The 25,940-nt window shown below is 34.0% G+C and overlaps 3 protein-coding genes across 11 annotated transcripts; all 3 read left to right on the top strand.

Moving 5' to 3' along the window:
* Positions 1-1,891: 1,891 nt before the first annotated feature.
* On the top strand, positions 1,892-6,131 carry LOC137807888 (Sec14p-like phosphatidylinositol transfer family protein). Of its 3 annotated transcripts, none has more exons than XM_090299571.1 (7): positions 1,927-2,139; positions 2,307-2,459; positions 2,989-3,135; positions 3,795-3,947; positions 4,065-4,187; positions 5,074-5,171; positions 6,008-6,131. In XM_090299571.1, exons 1-6 carry the CDS (start codon positions 2,014-2,016, stop codon positions 5,149-5,151), a joined length of 780 nt encoding a protein of 259 aa, XP_090155697.1. In that variant the 5' UTR covers positions 1,927-2,013; the 3' UTR covers positions 5,152-5,171; positions 6,008-6,131. The 3 variants fall into 3 exon arrangements, with proteins under 3 accessions (XP_068464831.1, XP_090155697.1, XP_090155696.1); XM_090299570.1 differs by having other exon boundaries at positions 5,932-6,060; XM_068608730.2 differs by lacking the exon at positions 6,008-6,131 and having other exon boundaries at positions 1,892-2,139; positions 5,074-5,532.
* Positions 6,132-6,158: 27 nt separating this feature from the next.
* Positions 6,159-7,879, top strand: LOC137807889 (uncharacterized). Its single transcript, XM_068608732.2, has 3 exons — positions 6,159-6,291; positions 6,782-7,113; positions 7,180-7,879. Exons 2-3 carry the CDS (start codon positions 6,911-6,913, stop codon positions 7,619-7,621), a joined length of 645 nt encoding a protein of 214 aa, XP_068464833.1. The 5' UTR covers positions 6,159-6,291; positions 6,782-6,910; the 3' UTR covers positions 7,622-7,879.
* Positions 7,880-13,937: 6,058 nt separating this feature from the next.
* Positions 13,938-24,275, top strand: MOS1 (modifier of snc1). 7 transcript variants are annotated; one of them, XM_068608723.2, is made up of 11 exons: positions 13,938-14,229; positions 15,716-15,791; positions 16,340-16,423; positions 16,513-16,557; positions 16,658-17,033; positions 17,434-17,536; positions 19,279-19,350; positions 19,420-20,725; positions 20,812-21,076; positions 21,156-23,864; positions 23,945-24,275. In XM_068608723.2, exons 2-10 carry the CDS (start codon positions 15,760-15,762, stop codon positions 23,757-23,759), a joined length of 4,887 nt encoding a protein of 1,628 aa, XP_068464824.2. In that variant the 5' UTR covers positions 13,938-14,229; positions 15,716-15,759; the 3' UTR covers positions 23,760-23,864; positions 23,945-24,275. The 7 variants fall into 7 exon arrangements, with proteins under 7 accessions (XP_068464824.2, XP_068464827.2, XP_068464825.2 ...); XM_068608726.2 differs by having other exon boundaries at positions 13,939-14,229; positions 16,670-17,033; XM_068608724.2 differs by having other exon boundaries at positions 13,939-14,229; positions 15,713-15,791.
* Positions 24,276-25,940: the final 1,665 nt, after the last annotated feature.

The following is a 25,940-nucleotide window of genomic DNA, read 5'->3' as shown; positions in this document are numbered from 1 at the left end:
TTTTTCTTTGAAGTACAAATGTACAAGTTCAAGAACATTAATTAGACTGTTTTGAATGCTTTCAATGAACTTTTAGCTTGTTGGATAGGGTAGAGAATGAATATTTAAAAATATGAATAACTTTTTTTCATGGTCAAGCACATGCTAAACACAAATTTGTGGTTTTTTTTACCAGACCTGGTTAAATGCATGATTGACCAAAAGAATATATATATATATATATATATATATATATATATATAACTTTTTCGTTACCTTTTATTACAAATTTACTTTTGAGATAGAAATAGTTTTCTCTATGCTTCATCTCAACTAAATATTATTTACAAAATTAAAATTGCTCCATAAAATTTACAAACGTTACGCATTACGGTCAGACTTCCACTTGTGTGATTTTATGTAGGTAAAGGGATATCTAAAATCTTTTCTGACCTTGTAAGGAGAGATATCTTTTCTTAACATAAATTTTCTTTAAAGAAATCTCCTAAAAACTCATCAAATAAGGATGATGGAGACTTGTTGTGCTGCATTAAAGAGTACAATTTAAAATTATTGATGACATGTTCAAATTTTAGAAATTAGATTTAACACTTTTTGAATGTAAACGAACATACTCCTATAGTATACTCCGCTTGAGTGACTTGAATACTTACGCACTTTCTAAGTACATAAATAATGTAATGCATATTTAAATTATTGGTAAAATGTATCAATTTTCACGTCTTGTCGATTCATTTATGTTGATAAGATATCTAGTGTGTAAACGAACCAAGTCATGATATCACTTGATGGAAAAAAATGCACGCGGAAGTAATACATATAATGACAAATCAACTGCAGAAAATAAACAACATAAGATTTAAATATATATTACAGAGGAGACACAATAATTAAGTTCACTCATTAAAACATGGTGTCTAGTCAGTCCAACCCAATTAGTTATAACTTCACACTAAACATGTAGCACACACGAAAGAGAAAGAGATAATACAATTAGTTTGTAAACAATGAAATATGTAGAGAGAAAGGTCATGTGAGTTGCTTTATAGCAGGAAAACATGATGCTTGGACTAAAAATAAGATATTTTCATTATATATAGAATAAAATAAATATTAGAGAGTAAAAACAATATTTAAACAAAATGAATTTATCTTTTATATAACTTGCAAAAAATAAACGTTGAAAGTGACATGTTTTTGAATTTAAAAAAAAATTCAAGTTATTACTAAATATTATAATTAAATTAATAATTCATAAAAAAACATATTAATGAGTTATAATTAAATATAGTTTTCATTAGTTTCATGTATAAGTATTAAAAATAAAAAATAATAACTCCAGTATATAAAAACTTGTCTTTTAAGTTAGAGATATTAGAATTAGAAATTAATCATGTTATATATATTAGCGGCGTTCCCGCACATGTACATCCGCATTTTTTATTTTATTATTATTATATGTATATAAATGAAATATAGATTTATGTCTATGTGTATTTATATGTATGAGAGACACAAAGAATATGAGATACGCAAAGAGCATGAACGTCATGTTATTGAGTTTCAAAATATTTGAGAAAGAAAAAAGAAAAAATGATAATAAAATCCAAAAAAAAATCAAATTTTGAGAAACAGGAACCATCGTGAAAATAAAAAATAAATGAAATATATATTTCAGAAAAATAAATTAAAAAAACATGAACCATCACAGCTACTATTTCAAATAAATGTTTTGATATGTTTTAAAAAAAAATAGAAAATGGCTATGTACATACTACATTAATAAAATTAAATATTAATATAAATATAATATAGGAAAAAAATTGAAAACAAGGGAAAGAGTGGAATTTAATATATATATTTATATAATAAGAAATTTATAGATAATAATATATTAAAAATAGAGAGGAGGGGGTGTGGTATAGCGGTGGAGCAACCTTAAAAGGTCCACCCACCACTAACGTGGTAGTAAGGAACAGCACAGAATAGATAGAAAGAATTGCAACACAGAGAATGACGATCATGCGTACTCTGTACCCAACCGTCGCTGCTCCTCCTCTTTCAAACTTTTCTGTTAGGACCAATTTCCCTGTTCGATGCAGCAACCTTCACTCGCAACCGCAACTCGACTCGCGCAAGGCAACCACTTCTTTTTCAATTTTCCATCCATCGCATTTCACACTTTTTTTCTCTCTAAGTGCACAATCACAGTTAAATGCTTCGTCAAATCAAATGCTTAACTTTTAATTTACCGCATATCCTCGTCATTTCATTACTCTCTTAATTTTTTTAAAAAAAATTTGCAGTTAGTTCTTTCAGTGAAGGAAAAGCTTGAAAAAGAACACCATAGTCTCCCTGTTGGAAAAAATGGAAGGGATGACGAAGATATGATACTGTGGTTTCTCAAAGATCGCAAGTTTTCTGTTGAAAAGGCTATTTCCAAGTTGACTAAAGCCATTGTATCCTTCTTCTCCCAATTGTATCAATGTTCAATTTTATTCATAAGAAATCACCACCATTGTTTAGATTCTGCTTGTTTGAGGAGTGGAGAAATAAGGGAACTTGACAAATTTTACTTTCTACATGCCTGTGTGTTTTGATCTGTCCGAAAACGAACCTTGTTGACGTGTTCAATGTGGATTGTAAACTTGGGTTTTGCTCTGATGCGTTTTGACCATGGTGTGCTCTAAGCAATTGAGGTCCAAGGTCTTGAGTTTGGCTAACACTCCAGCAAGGCTGACACGCCATGGGGATGGGTGTGTACCTGTAAAAGACACTCATACTTTCAAATCATTAAGGAATCTACTGCGTCAAAGCTATCCATGGTCAGCACCCACCAGAGTGAAATCCAAGTCAAAAGGTCACCTCATACATGTCAATTAGATCCATTTTGGATATATCATAATTAATCTTGTTCGTATTAATTGGATTAATTTTCATTCAAATTTCCGCCTACTCAACTTGTTAATTTGCTTTCTACTCTATAAGAAATGGCGTCAAGATTTTGAGGTCTCTAAATTGACCGATGAAACTGTTAAAGATGCTGCTCAAACTGGAAAAGGATATGTACACGACTTTCTAGATATTAATGGCAGACCTGTGCTTGTGGTGGTTGGATCAAAGCATATTCCTATGGTAAGAGTAGAAGTGGTAGTTGTTAACTTGTTAGTATTTTATTGTGCTTTATTACTTTATATTCCTTGTTATTTTTATATTCCGTGAAATGAAACTGATGCGAGAAAATGTTAATACTGGCATGCAGCAAAAATTTACTTTGCAGTGAAGGATATGTTTTTCAATTTTCTGAGAATAAATTTGTGCAATTAAGAGTTTGACGTTGGTACTCTGATTTTGTGTTTGAATACCTGTTTAGTTTAGAACATCAATGACCATAGAGACATGGATTGATGTTGGAAGTTCATTGGGAAGAGGGAAATGAGTAAAACAAACACACTCTCTAGCTTCAACAACTTCCGTGCCATGCTTCCCCTCTTTCTGCTCCTAGCACTTCATCACTTGCAATTGATACTTCTACTCTGTATCATAGATCTTAAATTTTGGGGAATTAATGTGATTACCTAATTTTGGTACAAATTTCTGGTTGTAAGTATGTGCAACTTGATGTCACTTGGCACAACTGAGGTCAATTTTTGTTCATTATCTCACTTTCTGCATTACATATTACATACTATATTTTCATATTTATGTTTATGGATAAACCTCAGATGTAACCAGCAGCCTCATGACCTTTGGAAAACTGTTTATGACAATATGGACAAATAATTATGTCACAGGCACTGGACCCCGCAGATGATGAGAGGCTGTGTGTTTTCTTAATTGAGAAGGCATTGAGTAAGCTTCCACCTGGGAAAGAACAAATACTTGGAATAGTTGATCTCAGAGGTTTCAGAACAGAAAATGCTGATCTTAAATTCTTGACATTCTTGGTAATACTTTTTACTATCTGCCAAACATAATTCAGTTAAGAAGTCAGCATTATCATCACCTAATGTGGTTGTGCAAAGAGCAGCACGACAACTAATATATTTCTTTATTTTTGGCAGTTTGATGTATTCTATTGTTACTATCCTAAGCGATTGGGTCAAGTACTATTTGTGGATGCACCTTTTGTTTTTAAGCCAATTTGGCAGCTAGTCAAACCCTTGTTAAAATCGTACACTTCTCTGGTAAGTGTTTCACGTCTTAAATGTGTTTATTAATATGAAAATAGTTGTTTTCCCTTTAAATTTTTGTGAATTTCCTTGGAATGTGAACTGGTTTACTGGGTTCTAAGTTAAGGTAAAAATAAGTGTTGTTCATTGTAATTTGATCTGACATCACAGAAATAGGAGGCAATCTGCTGAAGAGTGATTGTAGTGGTTGTAGCTGACCATGCATTCACCTTCTGAATTTGAGGTTGAGGGCTCATGTCTAAGACCCCTCCCAGGAATAATGAGAGAAAAGAGATGAAAAATACTCTTTCTGTTCATTCCTCATAATTCACTACGGCAGGTAAGGGAGAATAACCAAAAGCATAACAAAAAGTAAAGGAATGCAATAACAAATGCATAACAGAAAAGAGAGGAATGTAATAACAAACATAATAACAACCCATAGCGGATTGACACCACAGCACTAAATATCTAGGCCAGATTTGAGGAATCTTCAGTGCAGATAAGCATCCCAACCTAAGGGATGATGTTTTGGGGCTGTGTTTAGGCTTGATATCCTCCTCACTAATGAGCCCAACTTCAGATGTAGCTTCTGTAATGACTGGATCAATAGGTACTGGGCTGCTACTGTTCCTACCACAATGTTCCCATCCACGAATTCGCTCATATCTTTGGGATGGCGATCATGTGATTGGCTTTACGTGGTGATTAAGTCAACTAGCTGAATGTAATGGGGCTTCCGTGATATGGGACATAAGATTGTTGGCTCATATTTTGAAGTTGAACAAACTATAATGATTAATTACAGCACTATTTGGCATTAGATATCAATTCTTTGTGCTGCTCCCTCTTCATTTTCTTCTAATTCTTTCTTCTGCCCCTCCCTCCTTTTATTTTACAGGTGAGATTTTGCTCTGCGGAGACTGTTAGGAAGGAATATTTTACGGAAGAAACTTTGCCACCAAACTTCAGAGATTGAAAGTTGGATGGAATAAAAAAGTACGGAAACTTTGCAAACACATTCTTATTAAGCGCGTTTGTCTTGGGACTTTGAAGGACCAATATGTAGATCTGACAACAGCAACACAACATTTATTTAGTTAAAAACTTAAGAGAGCTACAGAAAGGAATTTGATAATAAAAAAAGTGCTGATATAGGTACCCTTAATGTTAAAAACTTAAAAAGAGCTAAAGAAAGGAATTTGAGGAAAACAGTGCTGATTTAGGCACCCTATCGTAGAAAAAAAATAATTTCAGTTAATTGCTTGTTTCGGCATTTTGTCATGTTTTTACCAATTTCTATTGTACAAGCAGTACTTGTGATTTAAATGCATACTAATTTTTTTTTGGCTCTTTTCAATACTTCCAAATAGTGGACGTATCCCTTCATATAATTCTATAATTGTTTAGTATAATATTGTTTTTAGTTCGAAAGAAATAAAAAGAGAGGGGACAGACATCTAATTTAGTTTGAATAGGGATTAATGTCTCTTTTTTCCGTTTCACCTTTCAATAATGGTTACATTTTTTAGAGGAAATACTTAAAGAAAATATCTCACTTAAGAAAACTACGTTTATGCTTTACTTATTAAACATTATAAACAACGACATTAGTGGTACATCTTAATAATCTTGGATATTAAATTTCCCAAAGCATACAGTATCAAGGATTAAGAGAGAAATTACTTTAATTTCAATATTTGGCCTCAATGAAAATAGTTCATTACGCAAAGAACTGACCTTAGAATGAAAACTGCAGATGATGGAGCTTTGAATCATAATGTGAGCAATAATAAAGGGAGAAAATATTGACAATACTCACTACTGTTTCCTAGGAAAACAATCTTGAAGTGCCTTCCCTACATGCCTAATGCTTTGAGTTTGAGGTTCTTTTCTTTGAGGAAAGTGGTCAACTCAAACTGGTTTATGATCTGCTTCTTCAAACACAAGATGCTGAGGTAACTTCTTGCCGTACGTGAGGAATGTTCCACCATTAGCTACAGCTTTGACTACAGCTGTTGCTTGGTATCCATCACGGAAATTCAAACCTGCTGAAGGGCTCAATTCTCCAACTAGACGCTGCATATTCCTAGTAGCAGAAACCAGTGTTAAAACAAAGGTTAAAAACTTAGATTCGTGACAAGAGTGCATATAGCTATTTAACACTTCGTAAATATCTCTGGAGATGTCAAATTGCAATACATTAATGACAACCTCTCAATGATTTCTTAATGCATTGTGTGTTGTGTGTGCAGACAAACAACCAGAATTGCTGGCGTCATTTTAATGCTTTACGTGTAGGAAAGCAAAGCAAATGCTAAAAAGTTCAATGTCAAAATAGTGATATCAAAATTTCAAAACGAAACTAGAATTTTCTACTGTTTGAGTAAACATTTTTACTAAACACTTAATATTTTTATAATATTACATATATTCTGCTAGGTTTCTTCACAAGTTGTGAAGCTGTTGTGTGTCTTCTACTTGCCTAGTTTTTCACCCTCTCTTATCCAAACTGTGGCGGTGAAGACAAGTGATTCTCATTTTTGTACAAAGAGCGATGCGTAGAATACGTTACAAAAGGAAACTGATATATTGAAATCTGGAATTAGGTATGTGATCATTATCAATCAGAAGAAGAAGAAGAAGAAAAAATTGTCTCAAAAGTCAACGTGATCGATAAGAGACGAGGTATAAGTGGAAGGAAACAGCAAGAGAGAAGAAGGGAAAAGGAAAGGAAAATGAAGAAGGGAGTAACTGTACTAAGCATAGCAGTGAACGCGATATGTTTGGCTATGGTTAGCAGTGCGCCGGAGTCCCCACAGTACAGTGTGGTACAGTCGCAGTCCGATTTCGAGATCAGGCTCTATGGAACCTCCCTTTGGATGTCTGCTCCTGCTCTCGACATCTCCTTCGAGAAAGCCACCTGGGACGGTTTTCACAGGTAATCCAACCGCTCTTCTTTCCGCTCACAATAACTAACTCACTAACCGATTTTACTATCTCCCAGGTTGTTCCAGTTTACAGAAGGCGCCAACCTCAATTTCTCGCGAATCCCAATGACCCTTCCCGTCTTGACAACCACCGTCCCCGGAGCCGGTCCCCTTCACTCCCAAGGCTACTACGTTAGTTTATACTTACCCGTTAAGTTCCAAGGAAACCCACCAGTGCCGCTTCCAGAACTCAATATCAGGCCCTATCAATTCACCACCCACTGCGTTGCGGTTAGAAAGTTCTCTGGATTCGCCAACGATGAGAGGATTGTCAAGGAGGCCGAAAAGCTTGCCACCAGCCTCAGTAACTCTCCCTGGGCTCAGTCCAAGACTCGCCGTGGTTACTCGATCGCGCAGTACAATACTCCCATCCGAATTGTGAAGCGTAAAAACGAGGTGTGGGTGGACATTGATGCTCCTCAATTAGGCTGTCAATCGGTTGCTGTTGCCGCGTATTGATGCAAGGAGTATGGAAGAATGGTTTAATACTTGTGAAGGTGTGCTTGCCTGCTTCATGTGCAGGTCTGTCTATACACATGTTTATATTGTGTAACTGTCATGAAACATAGACTTGTGTCTGTAAATAATAGGATTGTGTGAGATTTTTCACATGATCCTGTCTATGGAAAACAGATCGACTCACTTGCACTGTGTCAGTTATGTTATGATGGAGATCTATAGAAGAAAAACATCACTTTCTTTCCTCTTATGACTAAATCAATTGTTAAACTTAGTGACAGTGATTATTGGAGAAGGAGGAGTGTGGGAAAAGATGGGAAGTTGTACCCTCCTCCGGGTATATTCCGATTTGGCTACACAATATGGGGATGTTCCTATTCTGTATCCTCCGGTTATCGAGTCACAACTTTTTATGATCCATTTTAAGTTTTTTTTTCCTAACTTTCACAGGCTTAATTGTAAGACTAAGCTGAGACTGAGTTCGGCCCAGGGTGTGCCACCAGCCATTATGGAGGCACTTTCTGCGTCATATGCATTTGTCAAGTTGTCTAAAATTTACCAGTGTCTGCAAGGTTCCTCGCAGCCATTACATAAACAGAAGCTATATTCATGTTCTATATTTGAGAGATTGAAATTGTTTGGTGTCAAATTTTCAAAGATAGGATGAAAGTTTCTTTGTTGCTTGTTCAAGTTTTCATCAGATGATCTTAGAAGGAACAGTTTTGGAGCACGGATTAGAAGATGAAAGTAACATAAAGCCACCAACCAAACTGCTCATTTCTTTGTTCAGTGATTGCTTGCTTCATCTAACATTTTCTGTGCTGAAATTGATGTTGTAATTTTCAATAAACACGTATTTTACATGCTTAAAGAAAGCTGGGAAAGAAAGTATTAAAAGCACAATGAAAACAAATTATTAAACTCTTACCAATGCAATAAAATGAACTAGCTTGGGAAATTGACTTTTAAGAGAAAAGTTAAATTTAAAATATTAGTTCATTAGGAGAAAGGGTTTCAAAACTTAAATAACACGTCAAGTGATTAACTTTCCTCAACGTAAAATTCTTAATAATGTTGCTCAAAACCATAACAACTAGTTACTTGCAATCCAGAGCCTCTTTCAGTTCAGTATTATTGCAATATGAATGGGACAAGGTTGGCAAGTTCCCTTTGCTTACGCTACCTAGCATGACACACGGGGTGCAATATGACATTTTTATTTATATAAGCTGAGATTGTCACGATCCAAAATAAAAGTTATAAATGGTTCATGGACAAAATGGTTCATGGACAAAATGGTTTATGGATAAATCATGTTTTGAAATACACCTTAAAACTTTAAACACTAAACACGACATTAAAATGGAAAAAAAAAATCGTGATTTAAAACATGACTTTAGATTAAGTTTGGTGTGTTTCAAAGCACATTTGTATTATTTTTTTACTATTTTTTAGAGAAATCATATTCAAAAGAACGAGTTTAATTTTTTGTTTTTTTGTTTTTACAAGTTATGCTTAAAAAGCACGAGTTTATTCTTTTAAAATTTGTGTCAATTCATGATTTCTTTAGGCTGATTTTTTTATATTTTAAAAAATTGTGGTATTCAAATTCTTCTCCTATAGCAACTTTTTTTTTTTTATTGAATAAGAGTGCAACAACTTCCTCTCTCTTCCATGGAAAATCAACTTGGAATCTTTAGTATAATAAAAGGTTTCCTACTTTAAGAAAGTCGAATTCACAAATAAGTCATTACTTCTAATCTCGGTTACATTGCATCCAGCAATGAAAGTCATAAAATCTTGAACTCTAAATTCTAGTGTCTCATTCTCATGTTTCAATGTTTGTGTGAGTTGTGCTGAACCATCTTTGTGCATATAAGTGTGAACAACTTCTCTTCTCATAAACGCATTTGAAGTGCCATGGAATGATTTTACAAAAAAAATAAATTAAAAAAATTATAACTTGTAGAAATCATCAATCAACACATGACTTTCAAAAAACAACTCATGTTTTTAGGTACGGTTTCTTTGCTCAACCACCTAGCTTGAAGTTTTTAGTTGTCTAGCCTTTGTTAGTACTTTGCTAGTACTCTAGAGTCTCATAAAACTAAGTTTCAACGAAGAGTAATAAAAAATGTGTTTTTAGGATACAAGGAAGGTACTAAATAATATGTTTTCTATGGTCTCCATTCTCATCATAATTTTTATTTCAAGAAATGTCATTCTTTATGAAACTATTTATCCCTTTGCAACATCAACTCCTCATTCTCAAACCTAAATCTCCTTTTCTTTCAATATTGCAATCACGAAATATTTTTTTCCTAATGTTACTTCCTTTTTATCTTTTGAAAACACTTTTTAATGTTTCGAGTGAGCAAACTCTTCCTACACCCAACCCATCATGCTTATCTTCACAAAATCCACCTTCCCAACCTATTAGACATTCCACCCGCATTTACGAACAAACATTTTTATTTTGCAGATTCTCATTGTAATCATGTGACTACTTCTAAGTATATCAATGATTCCTTTACAGGTACTCATGCTTATTCTCTTTTCTATGTTATTAAATATAAATTAATTTTTTTCTATTACTACTATTTTTTAATCTACTTATTATACCCAAGCCTCCAAATTGGATTGTTGGAAAAAGACAATGAATGTCGAGTTACATGCTTAAATAGAAAAATCAAACATGCTCTCTTGTTAATTTTCCACAAAGTAAGAGTCGTATTGGTCGCAAATGGGTTTACAAGGTTATGTATCATACTAATGGAACTATTAAAAGATATAGGTCAAACTTATGACCAAAGGCTACACACACCTAAAATGTGTGGACTATCTTCACAACCTTTTTTTCTTCTAATGATTAAAATAATTGTAATAAGGGTATTTCTTGTTGTGTAAGCTACTAAATAATGGTTCATAGAACAATTGTATGCTAGTAATGCTTTCCTTCGTGGAGAGCTTCATGCAAAGGTTTATATGTTACCTCCTCCTAAATCACTTTTGTCTGGTTCTTTTAAGGTTTGTAAGTTGCACAAGTCACTTTTTAGTTTAAAATAGGTCAAGTGACAATGACATAACACTTTGTTTACCACTCTTCTTTCTCTAAAATACAATCAAGTTGTGTTTGTTAAATCCACTTATACTTCATTTACTTCCTTATTAGTTTATGTGGATGACATTGTTTTAGCTAGAAATGATATGGCAAAAATTGACGACATTAAACAAATCTTAGATAACAAATTTAAAATCAAGGACCTTGTATCTTTGAGATATTTTTAGGCCTTGAAATTGCATGGTCTATATTTAGAATTCACACAAATCAGTGAAAATATGCTCTTGAACTTTTGGATGACATTGGTTTGGTAGGTTATAAACCTGGTAAGACCCTTTTTTATCCTTTTATTAAACTACAAGTTGATTACGATAAATGTTACTGGTTATAGATGGTTAGTTGACAAACTTTTGTATCTTCCCATCACCTGGCGAAATATTGCTTATTTTGCATGACAGTTAAGTCAATTTATGTCCAATCCTCTTGGTACTCATTATAAGACTGCTATCAAGATTCTTTGCTACTTAAAAGGATCACATGCTCAAGTATTAATTTTCTCAACTTTTTCGAAATTCATTATTTGCCTTTGTTGATTCAATTTGACATGTTGCTTAGATACCCAAAAATCCATAACTGGTTTGTGTATTTTTTTTGGTTATTCTTTGATCTCTTAGAAGTCGAAGAAGCAAATTACTATTTCTCATTCCTCATGTGAAGTTTAGTATAAAATTTTGGCTAGCCTCACTTGTGAAATCCATTGGTTACATTTTTTTTCTTTGTGATCTTCGTATTTCATTAGATCCTAATTTTGTTTAGTGTGATAATTAATATTCTATCTACTTAGCTCATAATCCTATGTTTTATGAACGTCATAAACACATTAAAATTGACTCTCATGTTGTTTGTGAGAAAAATCAACAAGAGTTAGTTTACTTACTTTTAGATTTTTTTTCAAACTAACCTATTTTAGCAAGCCTCTTCATCACACTTCTTTTAACATTTTTGTTACAGAGTTGGATATTTGGGATACTCACGGTTCAATTTGAAAGAGTTTTAATAGAGTTTTTTTATTATGTAGTTTGTTAATTTGTTAGAGTGCTATATATATATACCTCCTACATGATTCCAACTATTTTAATCTTACCTTATTCTATTAGAAATGGTGAATATATGGATTTTTCAAAAATATTTTTTACTTTTCTTTGTTTAAGATGAGGAAAAAGAGAACAGAGAAAGAAAAAAATGAAGAAGAAAGAAAAAGAAAATTTGGGTGGTTTAAATTAAAGTAAAGTAACGGAAAAGTAGAGAGACAACTAAGTGAAAAATTAGTAAGTAATTTGTTTTTGTAATAAAATATTTTTATATATTAATAAATCTAAAAAATAATTTAAAAATGATAAATTAGAGTTAAAAAAATTCTTAAATTAAAAAATTATCAAATCTTAATAAATAAATAAAAATATTTTAAAATAAAAATATGTTAAAATAAATTACTTTATAAATCATAAAAATATTGATGAATTGATTTTATTTTATTTATCATTTTAATATTTTTATTTTAAATTATTTATTTTATTGTAATATAAAAAATATATATTAATAAAATATTAAAATGGTTAATTTTATTTTACTTGTTATTTTAATATTTTTATTTTATTTTAATTATGTATTGTTGTAATATAAAAACATATGCTGATAAAATATTAAATTACTTTATTTTATCTATTTTGTATTTATTTATTTTATTATAATTTAAAAATATATTAATAATATAATTATTACAAAAAAATATCAATTGCATTTTATACATAATCAATTGTATTTTTTAACCGATTATTTTTATAAATATTTTATTATTTTTTACCTCTTTTCCAAACCGTCCCAATGAAGTGTTGAAAATATAAGGACAAAATTTATTTTTGTTTTTCGTAATTTAAATCTTATTTTTGATACTGTCGACTTTTTTTTTATATGTGTGAACGGGATTGACAGAAAGAAACCCACCGATGAAAGAAAATATATATAAGTAGGGAACTAATAAAAGAAGATAAAATAATTTTCATGATTTGATGTTTTTTTAGAGTACATATTACAAAAATGAAGAAGGCAAGTGCAAGAAAATTATGTATTGAAATTTACAATAAAAAGAAACAAAGTTTTAGTCATTTTAGTTTTATTTAAACTAATTGCTGAAATTCAAAATATTTTATTTTGTTTTCTAGATTATATTATTTAGAAAGAACATTTATATACATAATATTTATAGAGTTTATAACTATACAATGTTGTTACTGTAAACAATTTCATACTTTTTTGACTGATACAAAAAATATTGTGATTAAGATTTTTAAGATAGTTATTATCCAATTGAATGAATAATCATATAAAATAATTTATGATTGTGTAACATTATATTTATCATTAATAATTAATTGATCTCAATCATCTAATATTCATGGAAAATAAATGACAATCAATGAAACTATTGATACGGGTTATTTTTTTTATGGTATATTCTCAGTTGATAACTAGTACTTCTACTAAGAAGCTACTTTCTTAAAGTAGGGTTCATGTTAAACTATAAACATTTTTTTTAATATTTAAACAATAAATTACACATCTGAATAATACTATTCGACCCATACTTGACCACTACGAATAATAAAATTATTCTTATCCACTTTTAACATCTCTTCATTCCCCAGGACTCTCTTAACTCTTTTTTTGTCCATCAAAGACAAAAAAAAAAAAACAAAACAAACGAACAAAAAAAAAACCTTTAAACGGTCTGTTTTGTAAACTAAATCATATTTCCAATCCAAATTAATTAATTTATATACTTTTGTAAGTGTGGTATGCTTAATCCTTCCATTGCATTTCGCAACAAACTCTATCATTTGCGCAGAAAATATTTTTAGTAAGCCATAATTAGCAACATGCATAAACAGATAAAGAAACTGCCAATTTATCATGGGATTATTTTACTCCATCACATGTTATTTTTTTAGTAAGAACAAAAATCAATTTAAGTTTTTTTGAAATTTAAAATCAATTTCAAATTTTTTTTTTTAAGAAATCAATTTCAGACTCCTCACACAAGTTCCACATTACACACCCAATGAAATATTATTCCAGTGTTGATTTATTGATAAATTTTGTATAAACTTTTATGTATATGTTATAGATAAAGTTGATTAATTAATGTAATTTGTAGGTTGGGCCTACACCCTATATGAATAAACAATTTTCTCACGGATGGTAAGGTAACTCAACTGTTACGTCTTTCAGCTCTCTTTTTCTCTTTCTCTCTCTCATTTTCTCATTTTCGTTCTCGTTCACTCGCGTACCCTTCTCCCTCTCCGATCCGAAACCCATCGCCTCTAACTCCCACAGATCTCTCTTTCTCAACCTCACTCAACACCTTCCGCGAAATTCCCCTAACCTTTTGAACGCATATTCTTCTCCTTTTCTCTCTCCTTCTGTTCGCAGCTTTCTGCAATTGCTTCGCTAGGGTTTCTCCGAGGCCACGGATTTTCCACTGTATCCGGTACACTTTCGTTTTCACTTCCAACTCTAATTCATTCGTGATTGATTCCGGGGAAACGAAGGAAAAAACACGTATTTATTGGGGGATTAGAACTGGCATTTTTGCAACTGTAACTTTAGCTGCTGTGGGATTTGATATGCATTCGTTTTTTTTTTTTTTCTGTTGCGAGAGATTAAATGGAACGGTGTAAAACATGTTTTTTTAATGGCGAAAGTGTTTTTGTACAATCGTTTATTTGTATATCTGTATATTTTTTTTTATTTTGAGGAATATAATGATCAAATGCCTTTTTATTGCGATTGTGCCTGTGAACTTCGTTTGGACCCTTGTTTTCTCAGTTTTTGATGATGTTGCGCATGTGTGATTTTTGGCGTAACTTGTGTTAGCCTGGTTGAGGAGCGCTCATTGTTGAAAGTTTGTGTTGCGCTTGTTACCTCTGCTTTTGGATCTCTGGTTTGCGGATAAGATAACTATGGAATTGGCGCATGATTGGTTCTGGTGGAATCGAATTGTTAATGGGCTTTTGGAATGTGTTATCTGATAGACTTGATATAGACACATGGTTGTGAGTTAAGTGTAAAAGGGTTATACCTATGTTTGAGAAGTGGTGCTATAAACAAACACTGACTAACCATGATCAGAAGGAACCGCTGTTTTGTATTGGTTGATTCGTTGCATGAAGATCAGGCTCTTTTTGTAGCTGTTTCAACTTTGAAATATAGTTGCTTGATATTAATTGTACTGGTGGAAAATATGATTAGAAACTTAATACAACATTTGTATATGAGGTGGATGGGCAAACTTCAAACATGGATATTATTTCATTTGATTGGCCGATTGAGTAAAATGAAAAGTTATAATTCTTTATTGGAAAATTGATAGTTGATAACTTGATACACGTGTATTTTGCTGCTGTTTCGATGACCAACAGAATTAATGTACCCCTTGAACTGTTCCTTGCGATTTAGGGGAGTCTAAATTTCATGTAAGTTAATAATCTTACTTAAAATCATCAGTAGTTGAACTGCGTCAATGTAAATATTTTTTATTTATTGGCTCAGACAGGTGATACTTGGTAATAAATGGAGAAAATAATGAAGATAGCATCACTGTATTTTGCTGCCTCTGTAAATTAGCATTTAAATGGCCTGGGTGACTGCCTGAAATGCATGTATTAGAATGATGTTATAGATGAACGGTATACTAAAATTAGAACTATAATCTAATTGACTACGGGATTGGATGTTGAGCTAGTTTAGACATTTTAAAGTTACCAGTTCATATAACTCCCATTATTCCCTTGAAATTTATGGAAGAGTACATCTATTAAATGTTCACAGGTTTAATGTTGGCATTATAATTTATAATACATCTTAAATTCTGCACCTGTATGAATTCAATACAATGTGTCTCGTTAATTCAATTATGTATCTTTGTCTCTCTTAAGCAGGCCTTTGAATTATGTATCTTTGTCTCTCTTAAGCAGGCCTTTCAATTAGGATTGAATGACCGTGTGGCGGCAACTAGACTATGACTTCAAGCATGTTGAGTGGGGAACGGAGGTATGTTTAAATTTGAGTGCTTTTGAAGCCAGTAAAGTGAACTGATGGTGAGGAGTTTGGGCAGTGCATGTCCTGTGGTGTTAAGGGTTTGGGAAGTAAATCATATAGTGAGATTTTTTTTTCTGAAGATATGGCAATTTGGTTCCGTTGTTAAGTTGATTGAACACTAAGACCAGAAACCAGTGTATGAGTGTTATTATATTAAAGAGCTGAGAGAAAAAACAGTGTACCTCACTGTTCACTCCTCTTCCCTATATTGTACTAACCTAATAACTTGATTGGCCAACTCAACATAAAAATACCCCCTGTACCCTTTCACTGCCTTTTGTAATGAAGCATATGGAATTCAAACATGTTTCTTTTGGAATTCTGCCTAAATCCAGTAGTTGTTCTAAGTCCCATCATGCCTTGCTATCTTACTTAGGCCATATCCCAGTATCTTATCCATTATCATAGTTCCCCTCATTGTGCACATGAATTATAAATATATTTACTTATTAAGTGATTAAAAGAAAATTGAAATTGATGATATGCTAATGCTGTTGCAGATGGGCCTCTTCTTCCAGAAGAGGTGGTATGACTGTTTTAGGGAAAGTTGCAGTTCCAAAACCTATCAACTTACCCAGTCAGAGGTATTTATGTTCTGGCTGAACACTTTTAACTTTTCAGTTAACTCTGATTGGGTTGCCATCTGAAAAGTTTACCTCTTATTTTTCTAAAGGTTAGAAAATCATGGTCTGGACCCAAATGTGGAGATTGTTCCTAAGTGAGTATATATTATGTAGACCCAAATGCTATGACTTTTTCTGATGCTTGCTTTCTTGTAGTTTTAGATTATGGATGCCTGTCTAATATTCTTTTATTAGGGGTACACTCAGCTGGGGTAGTAGATCATCATCTTCTACATCTAATGCATGGGGGTCTTCTTCTCTGTCCCCAAATACCGATGGTGGTGCTAGTTCTCCCAGTCACCTCAGTGGCCGTCCATCATCTGGTGGAAGTGGCACACGACCTTCTACTGCTGGTAGTGATAGGGTTCTTGAGCCTACTTCTAATTCATGGGGGTCAAATTCTCGGCCTTCATCAGCATCTGGGGTATTGTCAAAAAATCAGTCTTCATTGACATCATTGCGTCCTCGGAGTGCAGAAACTAGACCTGGTAGCTCCCAGCTGTCTCGATTTGCTGAACCCTTGACTGAAAGTTCAGGCGCTTGGAATGCTGCTAGGACTACAGAAAAACTGGTAGGCTTCTGCTTAAAACTTGAGTACCACTATTAGTTACTTTTGAAGAATTTATAAATGTTTTCTTTTGCTATTCATTGTTTATAGGATCATGTACTGATTCAATCTACCGTTTACGGTCTTACAATAATTGTCACTGGAATTTTACATTTGTAAAAGACACTCCATTTCCTAGCCACCTTTTGTTGGTTTGGGGATGATCCACACCTTCTATGACTATGGTTTACTGGTTAATACGTGGTTATAGATATTCCAAACATGTATATTATATTCTGGAATACATTCAAAATTTGTGTCTTTTCCATGTATTCTTAGGTCCACCTGTCAATGTCTGCCTTTATTTTGCATGAATTGCTACCCCTGCCGCTGATAATAGTTTGGTACAATTGTACAAATGTAGGGAGTTGCACAACCCAAGAATGAAGAATTTTCTCTAAGCTCCGGAGACTTTCCAACCCTTGGTTCTGATAAAGATAAGTCTGTTCTGAATTCTGAGTTGCAAGGTATCATCATACACTCATACTCTCTATAACTGTTATGGTGGTTGCTTTATTAATTAGAGTAACTGTTTCTTTCTAGAGATTAGTTTTGCATTTTATGATTGTATTTTCTTAAATTCAGAACACGTTTTATTTACTGGTTACTTAATTTCAATAAAATGGTTTTTTTTATGTTGTAGAGGGATATTGATTATTCCCTTTAAAGTTTTTAATGTGTGGTTATTTGGCAGTACAGTTATCCTCAGGTTTTGTAATCGAAATTCCTTTTATATGTAAAATTTCGAATGGTTGGAAGAGGGTTGACTTATATTTTATGAATACATATTTTTTGTGTGTCCAATTTGTGTTTGTTAGAATAGTTTATATTTTATTGTGAGCAAAAAAGCTGTTTTGTGTTGTATCTATAAGTAACATAGTATCCCAGGGGTTTCTTTTTTCTCTTTCCTTAAGCTTATGTTGTAAGCTTCTCATCCTTATATATATATATATATACATATATAGTTAAGATATCTTAAAACACTTTTTTCTTTTGAAGTTGGTATATGAGCAGGTCGATCCTGCTCTGTCTGTCTTGTCCTTTTGAGAAGGCGTTTTTTGCCTCTGCCTACTTTCTCCGTTCATGGCTGTTTTTCTTTGGCAGCCATTGGATGTGCAGTGCCTCTCTAAGCGAAGCCCAGCCCAATCGGTTGTGAAAGCTAGTTCTTCCTTATGCGATGCTTCTCTATGTGGCTTTGTCAAGAACGTGCAGTTGACGCATCGCTCTTCAGCCATTGAAACATCGTTGTGCCATGTCCATTGGTTAAGTTGGCATCTTCTTTCTCTGTATTGATCGTCACCTTCCTTTTTGACATTGTTCACGTATAGGTTCTCTTTAACCCTAGGTGGCTTTTCCCCTTTTTTATTTGTTTTGGACTTTTGTTGGAGCCATAAAAGGTTTATGTGCTGGACCTGCCCACTTGTTCTCTGGGTCTCCAATAATTACTTCAGAAAAACTGAATGATAACAATTATTCATCTTGGTATGCTTTTGTTGAATGTTGGTTTCTTGGCCAAGGTTTACATGATCAGTTGAAAAGGACAACAACGAAATATCATCAAGTGTTGAACAGTGGAAGAAGACTTCCTACTTTGTGCTCTGCCATGAAAATATGTGGAACCTTTTATATTCGGGACCCTCAACATTCCAAACATGTAAATCCTTTTGGAAGCTGGCTTAGAGCATCTTTCCAAATGATATTCAGAGACTTTATGATTCTTCCCATAAATTGTCATTTCTCAATTAGACAATTCATGATATGACTTCTTTTATTGCTAATGGTCAATCCTTAAGCTTTTTTTCCCTCTTTCCTTAAGCTTCTCATCCTTATATATATATATGTGTGTATATATATATGTATGTATATATATGGATGTATGTATACACACACACAATATATATGAACATGAATAAACAGTGAAATCCAAGTTAAGATCTCTTAAACCACTAAGTGTGTTAAAGTGAGTGATTTGTGCAAGTTTTGAGTGTGTAATTCATCTCCTACAGTCTATGCCCCATTGGCTTTAAGGTTGGTTAAGCGTGATTGTAGTAATTTTATTGTTAATTGTTAAATAGTTTTACTGCAATATAGTGTTGTCAGTTTTTTACTTTAAAATATACAATGTAGAAACTATATTAGTATCTTTAGGCATACTACTGGTCTTTCCAATGATTTTTTAATAAATTTTCTTTTTATCAACCGATGGCAGACCAAAGTTCTCAAGCTCACCCTGACTCATCTTCTGAACTCAGGAAAGAGACAAGTGAGACCCCTGTTATTGGTATGTATTCATGCTCTTGCCTTTACACTAATGTTTTGTTCCTTTTCTGATGATCTTTTGTGTTTTCAGATGATGATCATGTAAATGCAAATATTAAGGGTGGAACTGTAAATTCTTGGAGGAGAGATTATCAGGTTTATAACGAGGAAGGTGTGAGGCCAGGCATAGAGAAATGGCAGGGAAACTCCCAGCATTATCCTAATGCCGGTATTCCTCCTCAACACTATGATGCTTGGCATGGTCCTCCAGTAAATAACCCTCAGGGCTGTGTTTGGTTTAGGGGTCCTCCCAGTGGTCCCCCATTTGGAAATCCTGTTACTCCAAGTGGCTTTCCAATGGATCCATTTCCATATTACCGTCCACATATGCCCCCTGCTGGTCTTGTGAGCCCACCCCCAGTTCCCCCTCCTGGAGCTGGACCAAGAGGGCACCATAAGAATGGAGATGTCTACAGGCCTCATATAGCCGATGGCTTTATTCGTCCAGGCATTCCTATGAGACCTGGATTTTATCCTGGTTCAATGGCTTATGAGGGATATTACAGTCCTCCAATGGGCTATTGCAATGCAAATGAGCGAGATGTTCCTTTCATGGGAATGGCTGCTGGACCTGTCTATAATAGGTACTCAAATCTTAATCCTCCTGAACCTGGCAATTCACAAGGTAGATCAGCTGGATATGGTAATGCTGGGAAGCAATTAACTTCAGAGCAAGTGGAATCTGGCCATCCTCCTGATACTGCTGGACCATACAGAGTTCTTCTTAAGCAGCAGCCTGAATCAGATGGGAAAAATGAATCAGCAAACTGGGAGGATTCAGAGAAAACAAATGCAGCATATGTTGATGGTCTGGGCCAACCGAGGATGACTGTATGGGAGAATGAGCAGAGATCAAATTACAGAAAGAATGAAGAGTTGAATTTAAGGACAAGTACCCACGGTGAAGTTTCTTCTCAGACTTCAGAAAATCAAGTATCCAGTTCTTCTGTTATTAAGGGTAAAACTCCTGAAAGTTCAGGAAACATAAAATTTGATGATAATTCAGCAAGGAAATTGGATGGTGTTGCCTCTGGTATGCTAGAAGTCTCCCCTAAACCATCTGCTCCTAAAGATGCCAGTCTGATTCAAAAGATAGAGGGTTTAAATGCAAAAGCCAGGGATAATTCATCTGCTAGAATTAGAGAGGAGCAAAGGAGTAAATTTCATACCAGTAATGCTGCAATAGACCATGCGGAAAATACTGTCGGTGCTGATGTCGTGTTTCCAGCACGAACTCATGCCACAGAAATCATAAATCCTGCCCATCATGAAATGGGTGCTGCTGGTGCTGGAAAGAATTTTGAATCCTTATCTTTCAGTGGAACAGCCACATCCAGGTTTGGCAAAAACTTCTACTTGGTGTCTATTACTGTAATCATGGTTCATTTATTTTGGTAAAAAGTATTAAAGTGCTTATTCACAGGCAATCTGCTCATGGAATGCAAGGTAGAGGTGACCATCGTAACAAAGGAAGATCAAACAATCAAGATGCTGATGGTTGGCGAAAGAAATCTGTGGTTGAAGATTCTTCAGCCTCATTGGGTGTACAGTTGGAAGCATCTAATGTTCTTGTGGGTGATCATCAAATATCTGTTCAGACCTATGACAGGTCCGGATCCTATAACCAAGCAAGGCACATTGGTGAATCTGTTCAAACCTTGTCTGATTCTGGTGACAGCCATGCACAGGTAACGTGGGTACCTTTTCTGTGCTTGCTAGCTTAACTCTGCATTTATTACTTACATGATATACTTTGAAAAACACCAGCGTGCCAAAATGAAAGAGTTGGCCATACAGCGGACTAGACAACTGCAGGAAGAAGAGGAGGAACGGACAAGAAAGCAAAAGGCTAAAGCTCGTATGAAGTTGGATGAGTTAAACAAGCGATCACAAGCAGGGGAGGGATCAACTCAGAAAGAGTATATTACAAATCCTCAACAGCAGGAAGAAGAGGAGGAGTGGACAAGAAAGCAAAAAACTAAAGGTCTTGCGAAGTTGGACGAGTTAAATGAGCAATCTCAAGCAGGGGATGGATCAACTCAGAAAGAGTATATTACAAATCCTGCCATCCAGAGTATGCCAGAGGAATTACAACCTTCTGAGTCAAAAACTGCAGCAGGCAAATTTGCAGCTGTCAATTCTGCTGTAAATTGTGATGCCATGTTTCAGATACATGGCCCTAGCATTAATAGAGTGGAAAAATCTCCAGTCTTGCCATGTGAACCAACTGTTGAGACACTTAAAAATTCTGGCAAAGAGCCTATTCTGAAGCATAATCAAGTTGGGGCACTGCATCAGGATATTAATAATGCTGATGATACTAATCCCTTGCATGCTCATAACAGTGTTGCCTCAAAGCAGAAGCGAATGAGCTATAAACAGAAGCAAAATCTTCCATTTGAGAAAACATCAAGTGACAAGGTTGTCCCTACCACCTCAACTGCCCCGAAAGTTGAGAATGAGGCAAGGGTTGATGTTTCTCTCCCTTCTGGTGGGGTTACAAACGAAGTTGGTTCAGCCTGTGGCTCTGACTTACCCATGAATTCAGCTGCTGTGTTTGAGTCTTCAGCAAACCTGAAAAAGAAGAATACTAGGAATAGCAAAAACAAACAGAAACATGAAGAAAGTTCTACTCAGGCTGTACTACCAATACCAAAAGAAACCAATCTTTTCAAAAGCTCAGTTGAAAGTGACAAGTCCAAGGCTTCTGACTTTGAGTTAGATCAGGGTGTACTTCAGCCAGCACCCTTGTCTAAAGATCCAAGTCAGTTTCCAGAGCAACACAGACATTCAGCAAATGAGGAATCCCATGGTAGAACAAATAGCCAGTGGAAATCACAGCATTCTCGCAGGTTGCCAAGAAATATGCAGGCCAATAGACCGGCAGAGAAATCCCATGGGACTGATGCTGTGATGTGGGCACCGGTTAAACCACAGAACAAGAGTGAGGTCATGGATGAATTGGTGGAGAAAAGTAAAACTGAGGCAGTTAATCCTGTAAAGAATGAGCAGCAGGTGCATAATTTAAAAAATAAGAGGGCTGAAATGGAGAGATATATTCCAAAACCTGTTGCAAAAGAAATGGCTCAGCAAGGGAATATACTACAGATAGCTTCATCAAGCAGTCAGGCTCTTACTGATGATAGCATTGTGAGAGTTGATTCTGGGTCACAGGGCCCTCAGGTCATTCAGCATACTAATCCAGTTGTTGGAAAAGTGGGTTCTGGGATGGAGTCTAAAATTAGAGACGGCAGGCATACTAAGCAGGGAAAAGGGTCATGGCGGCAACGAAATCTAACTGAATCAACTAATGTGCATGATGAACTGGATCATGATTCAAACTCTGAACCAAGTGCTCAGAAACCAACAGAGCATCATCATGACCAGAAGTCTGAAGTAAGCTTTGTGAAAGGAGGGCAAACCAAGCATTTCAGTGACTCTGGTGAAATTGATGGTTCAAACAATTATAAATGTAATGATTCAGCTGCTTGGGCTTCAGGTCCTGTTAAAGATCATGCAGGTAGAGGGAGGCGGGCTCCTTTCAGAGGACACAAGGGCGCAGGAGGTAACCGTGACGTTGATAACAAAAGAAATTCTTGGGAGGCAGAGAAAGTTGAAACCCTTATTTCATCCTCTGAGCATGGTCAACCAGATGTTGGGATGGCTTCTAAAGAGAATCGAGGTGTGGGTGAACGTTTGATGTCTCAATGGCAACCTAAATCTCAAGCATCTAATAATCACAGATGGAATATATCAAGTGACCAAAATGTTAGCTCAGTAGTTGTTGGAGGTAACAAAAAGGATCCCACTCATGATGGGGAATCTCTTCCAGTGAGCCGTGGCAAGAGTTCCAATGCTCACGTCTCGCAACCTTTCCATGATCAACTAGTCCCTGAGAAAAGCAAGGCTGGGGAATCTCACCATTTAGGGAATCAAGAGGGTAAAAAGGAGAGAAGAAATGCTCCAACAAAAAGGCATCACTACTCCCCAAATGTGGCTTCTGTTACTTCAGTTGAGCAGGCCCCAACAAGTGCAGATCTTTTGCAGGACCAACGCCCATCGTCTGGGTCTGGAAAAAATGCGAACCAGAATCGGTTTCGAAGAGGACATGATTCTCATGGAAATTTGAAGCCACCAACCCAGGATAACAGACATTATAATCAACCTACTAACCGGGAAAGGCAGGGCCCAAGCATGCATCACGAGTATCACCCTCTTAGCCCATGTGATGATGGCAAATCGGACAACTTTGAAAGACCTAAAAATGGTAACCATGGTGAAAGAAGATTCAGGGAGAGAGGCCCAACTCATTCACGCCGAGGTGGGGGAAACTCTTACGGACGCCAGGGTGGTTTTGAATCTTACGATTAGACGCTGAATCAGTAGTGGAGATACTTTCTTAAGGCAGTCTTTTTTGTCTTCCTTCAGAAGCCACACACCCATCAACTATGCTGCTATATTAAGCCGGGCTTTCAGGTACATGCAATTTAGACTCCATATATCTTGCGTTATGTAGTCACATCAATGATGTACTGATATCTGTATGTGTTCGGCAGGGCTAGGAGCGATGAAGATGATGTCCCCGTTTTTGTGGGGGGCTGGGGGCATAAAAGGGTTTCGTGGATAGAGTTCCCTATGGTTGATTGTTATTTTTCCAGGATATCTGATTGAAAATTAGTAATTTGATGGCATTTTATTTCTTAATCGAAGTATGGAATACTTGACACATGTTTCGTCGTGTCTATTGCTAGGGATAACTAGGATACCAAAGAGAGAACGTGTGTTCTGCGGTGCCCTTTTCCTCATCGTTTTTTTGCTGGAAAATATATGATATGTTCTCACGCTTTTGCGCAATCTGAGTAAATATAATTATTTGAGTTGAGATAATGATTGGTCAGTAATTCAGCGAAGACGTAAGCTACCAAATACTGTTCATATTGTATTGTTTTTGTTTTGTTGGACATTTATTCAAAAGAGTAAAAATGATTCAAGTCCTGGATTTGAAACTAAATCAGAAAACTTCATTTAGTAATTTAAAATGGAGATGGGTATGAAGAGAAAAATAGTAAGTAGGACATGTATGTGTAGTGTATAGGAGGGATACAATGAGATAGTATCAGCAGGAATTAGTTCATGTTATCCCAACTTTTAATGTATATATGCAATTATTAGGTATTTTAGTTACGTATTTTTTAATGGGATTTATTTATACATTCTTGTGAGTATGTTTATATATATATATATATATATATATATATATATATAAGCTTTCATGTAATTTATTACAAAATCAAGTTAACAAGAAAAACATCAATAAAAGTTGTTCAGTTTGATTTTATTAATTTATGTGATTTTATTTAGAATTTTGGAATTAAAATTCTTTTATATAAACTTAGACTTTCCAATGAAATTTATTTTAATAATTTTAGAATGATTTTAAATATACTAATGTTGTAGGATACGATTTTATTTAAATTGTATTTTAGAATAAAACTTTATTTGAGCTTGTATTTTAAAGAATAGTTTTGATTATATATGCATATAAATATAAATGTATAATGTATAATTTTAAAAAGATGCATTATTTATATCTTGGTTAATCCAAATGAGGATGGCATATTTGTATTCGGTTGAGTTTCATATAATTTTTTAATTAACTTCATTAAATTTATTGGATTCAGCTGAGTGAATTTATATATATTATTTAGCAACTCAACTTCTTTAGAATTAAATTGAGTTAAGTTAGGTCATTCATTCCGTAATTTGAAAAAAAATATTACGAAAAAATATCTTAAAATGAATATTTCTAATGTTTCTTTAATAAATTATTAGCTAATTATAATACATAAATAATACTCATACCGTAAATATAAATTATTAGATATACTATTTTTAATTAATATATATATATATATATATATATATATATATTGTATAGTTGGATTTGGTTGGATTCATTACATTTGAAATTCATCAACTCTTATCGGATGGAATTCTAATCGAGTGTATTAAATAAAATTAAACATAAATATAAAAATGTGATTAGGGGGGATTGTTCACTTTGAGTGTAACTATTCATGTATATTCTTTTATCCAAAATTTACTTCCAAACTTTTAAAAGTTAGTAATGTATGAATGCTATATATTTAAATTTTATTTCATAATCTCGTGATAGAAAATTCTTTGAATATGGAAAATCATTATATAGTCCATGGTTTGGTTTGCAATGATATCATCTCTTACAATGTATGTAACATTTTCTTTTGTATAATAATTCACATTAATAAAGTATTACACATTAATTAAATATTAAAATGAATTTGGTATATAATTATGACTCATGTAAGTAAAAATTCATTAAAATATTATGAATAGACAAAAAAATCTATTGAAATTTATTGTGTCTAAAAAAACTTTTAATTATGTTATTTTAGAGATCATTATATTTTTTTTTCAAAATTAAATTTACAAGATCTCATAAAATGCAAATTTTACCATAAATACATTACCATGATTAGTTTAACTTTTATTTATGGTTAATTTAAGACAATC

Source organism: Phaseolus vulgaris, chromosome 3 (genome assembly GCF_051622355.1).
Source record: "Phaseolus vulgaris cultivar YP4 chromosome 3, ASM5162235v1, whole genome shotgun sequence".
Taxonomy (NCBI): Eukaryota; Viridiplantae; Streptophyta; class Magnoliopsida; order Fabales; family Fabaceae; genus Phaseolus; species Phaseolus vulgaris.
This window is presented reverse-complemented; position numbering and strand designations above follow the sequence as displayed.

Excerpts from the sequence above, each read along its gene's own strand:
- LOC137807888 (XM_090299571.1), top strand. The coding sequence starts at position 2,014 with ATGACGATCATGCGTACTCTGTACCCAACCGTCGCTGCTCCTCCTCTT. Across the intron at positions 2,140-2,306 it reads CGCAACTCGACTCGCGCAAG|TTAGTTCTTTCAGTGAAGGA; the intron begins GCAACCACTTCT and ends AAAAATTTGCAG. Across the intron at positions 3,136-3,794 it reads GATCAAAGCATATTCCTATG|GCACTGGACCCCGCAGATGA; the intron begins GTAAGAGTAGAA and ends ATTATGTCACAG.
- LOC137807889 (XM_068608732.2), top strand. The coding sequence starts at position 6,911 with ATGAAGAAGGGAGTAACTGTACTAAGCATAGCAGTGAACGCGATATGT. Across the intron at positions 7,114-7,179 it reads ACCTGGGACGGTTTTCACAG|GTTGTTCCAGTTTACAGAAG; the intron begins GTAATCCAACCG and ends ACTATCTCCCAG.
- MOS1 (XM_068608723.2), top strand. The coding sequence starts at position 15,760 with ATGACTTCAAGCATGTTGAGTGGGGAACGGAG. Across the intron at positions 16,558-16,657 it reads AATGTGGAGATTGTTCCTAA|GGGTACACTCAGCTGGGGTA; the intron begins GTGAGTATATAT and ends TTCTTTTATTAG. Across the intron at positions 17,034-17,433 it reads CTAGGACTACAGAAAAACTG|GGAGTTGCACAACCCAAGAA; the intron begins GTAGGCTTCTGC and ends GTACAAATGTAG.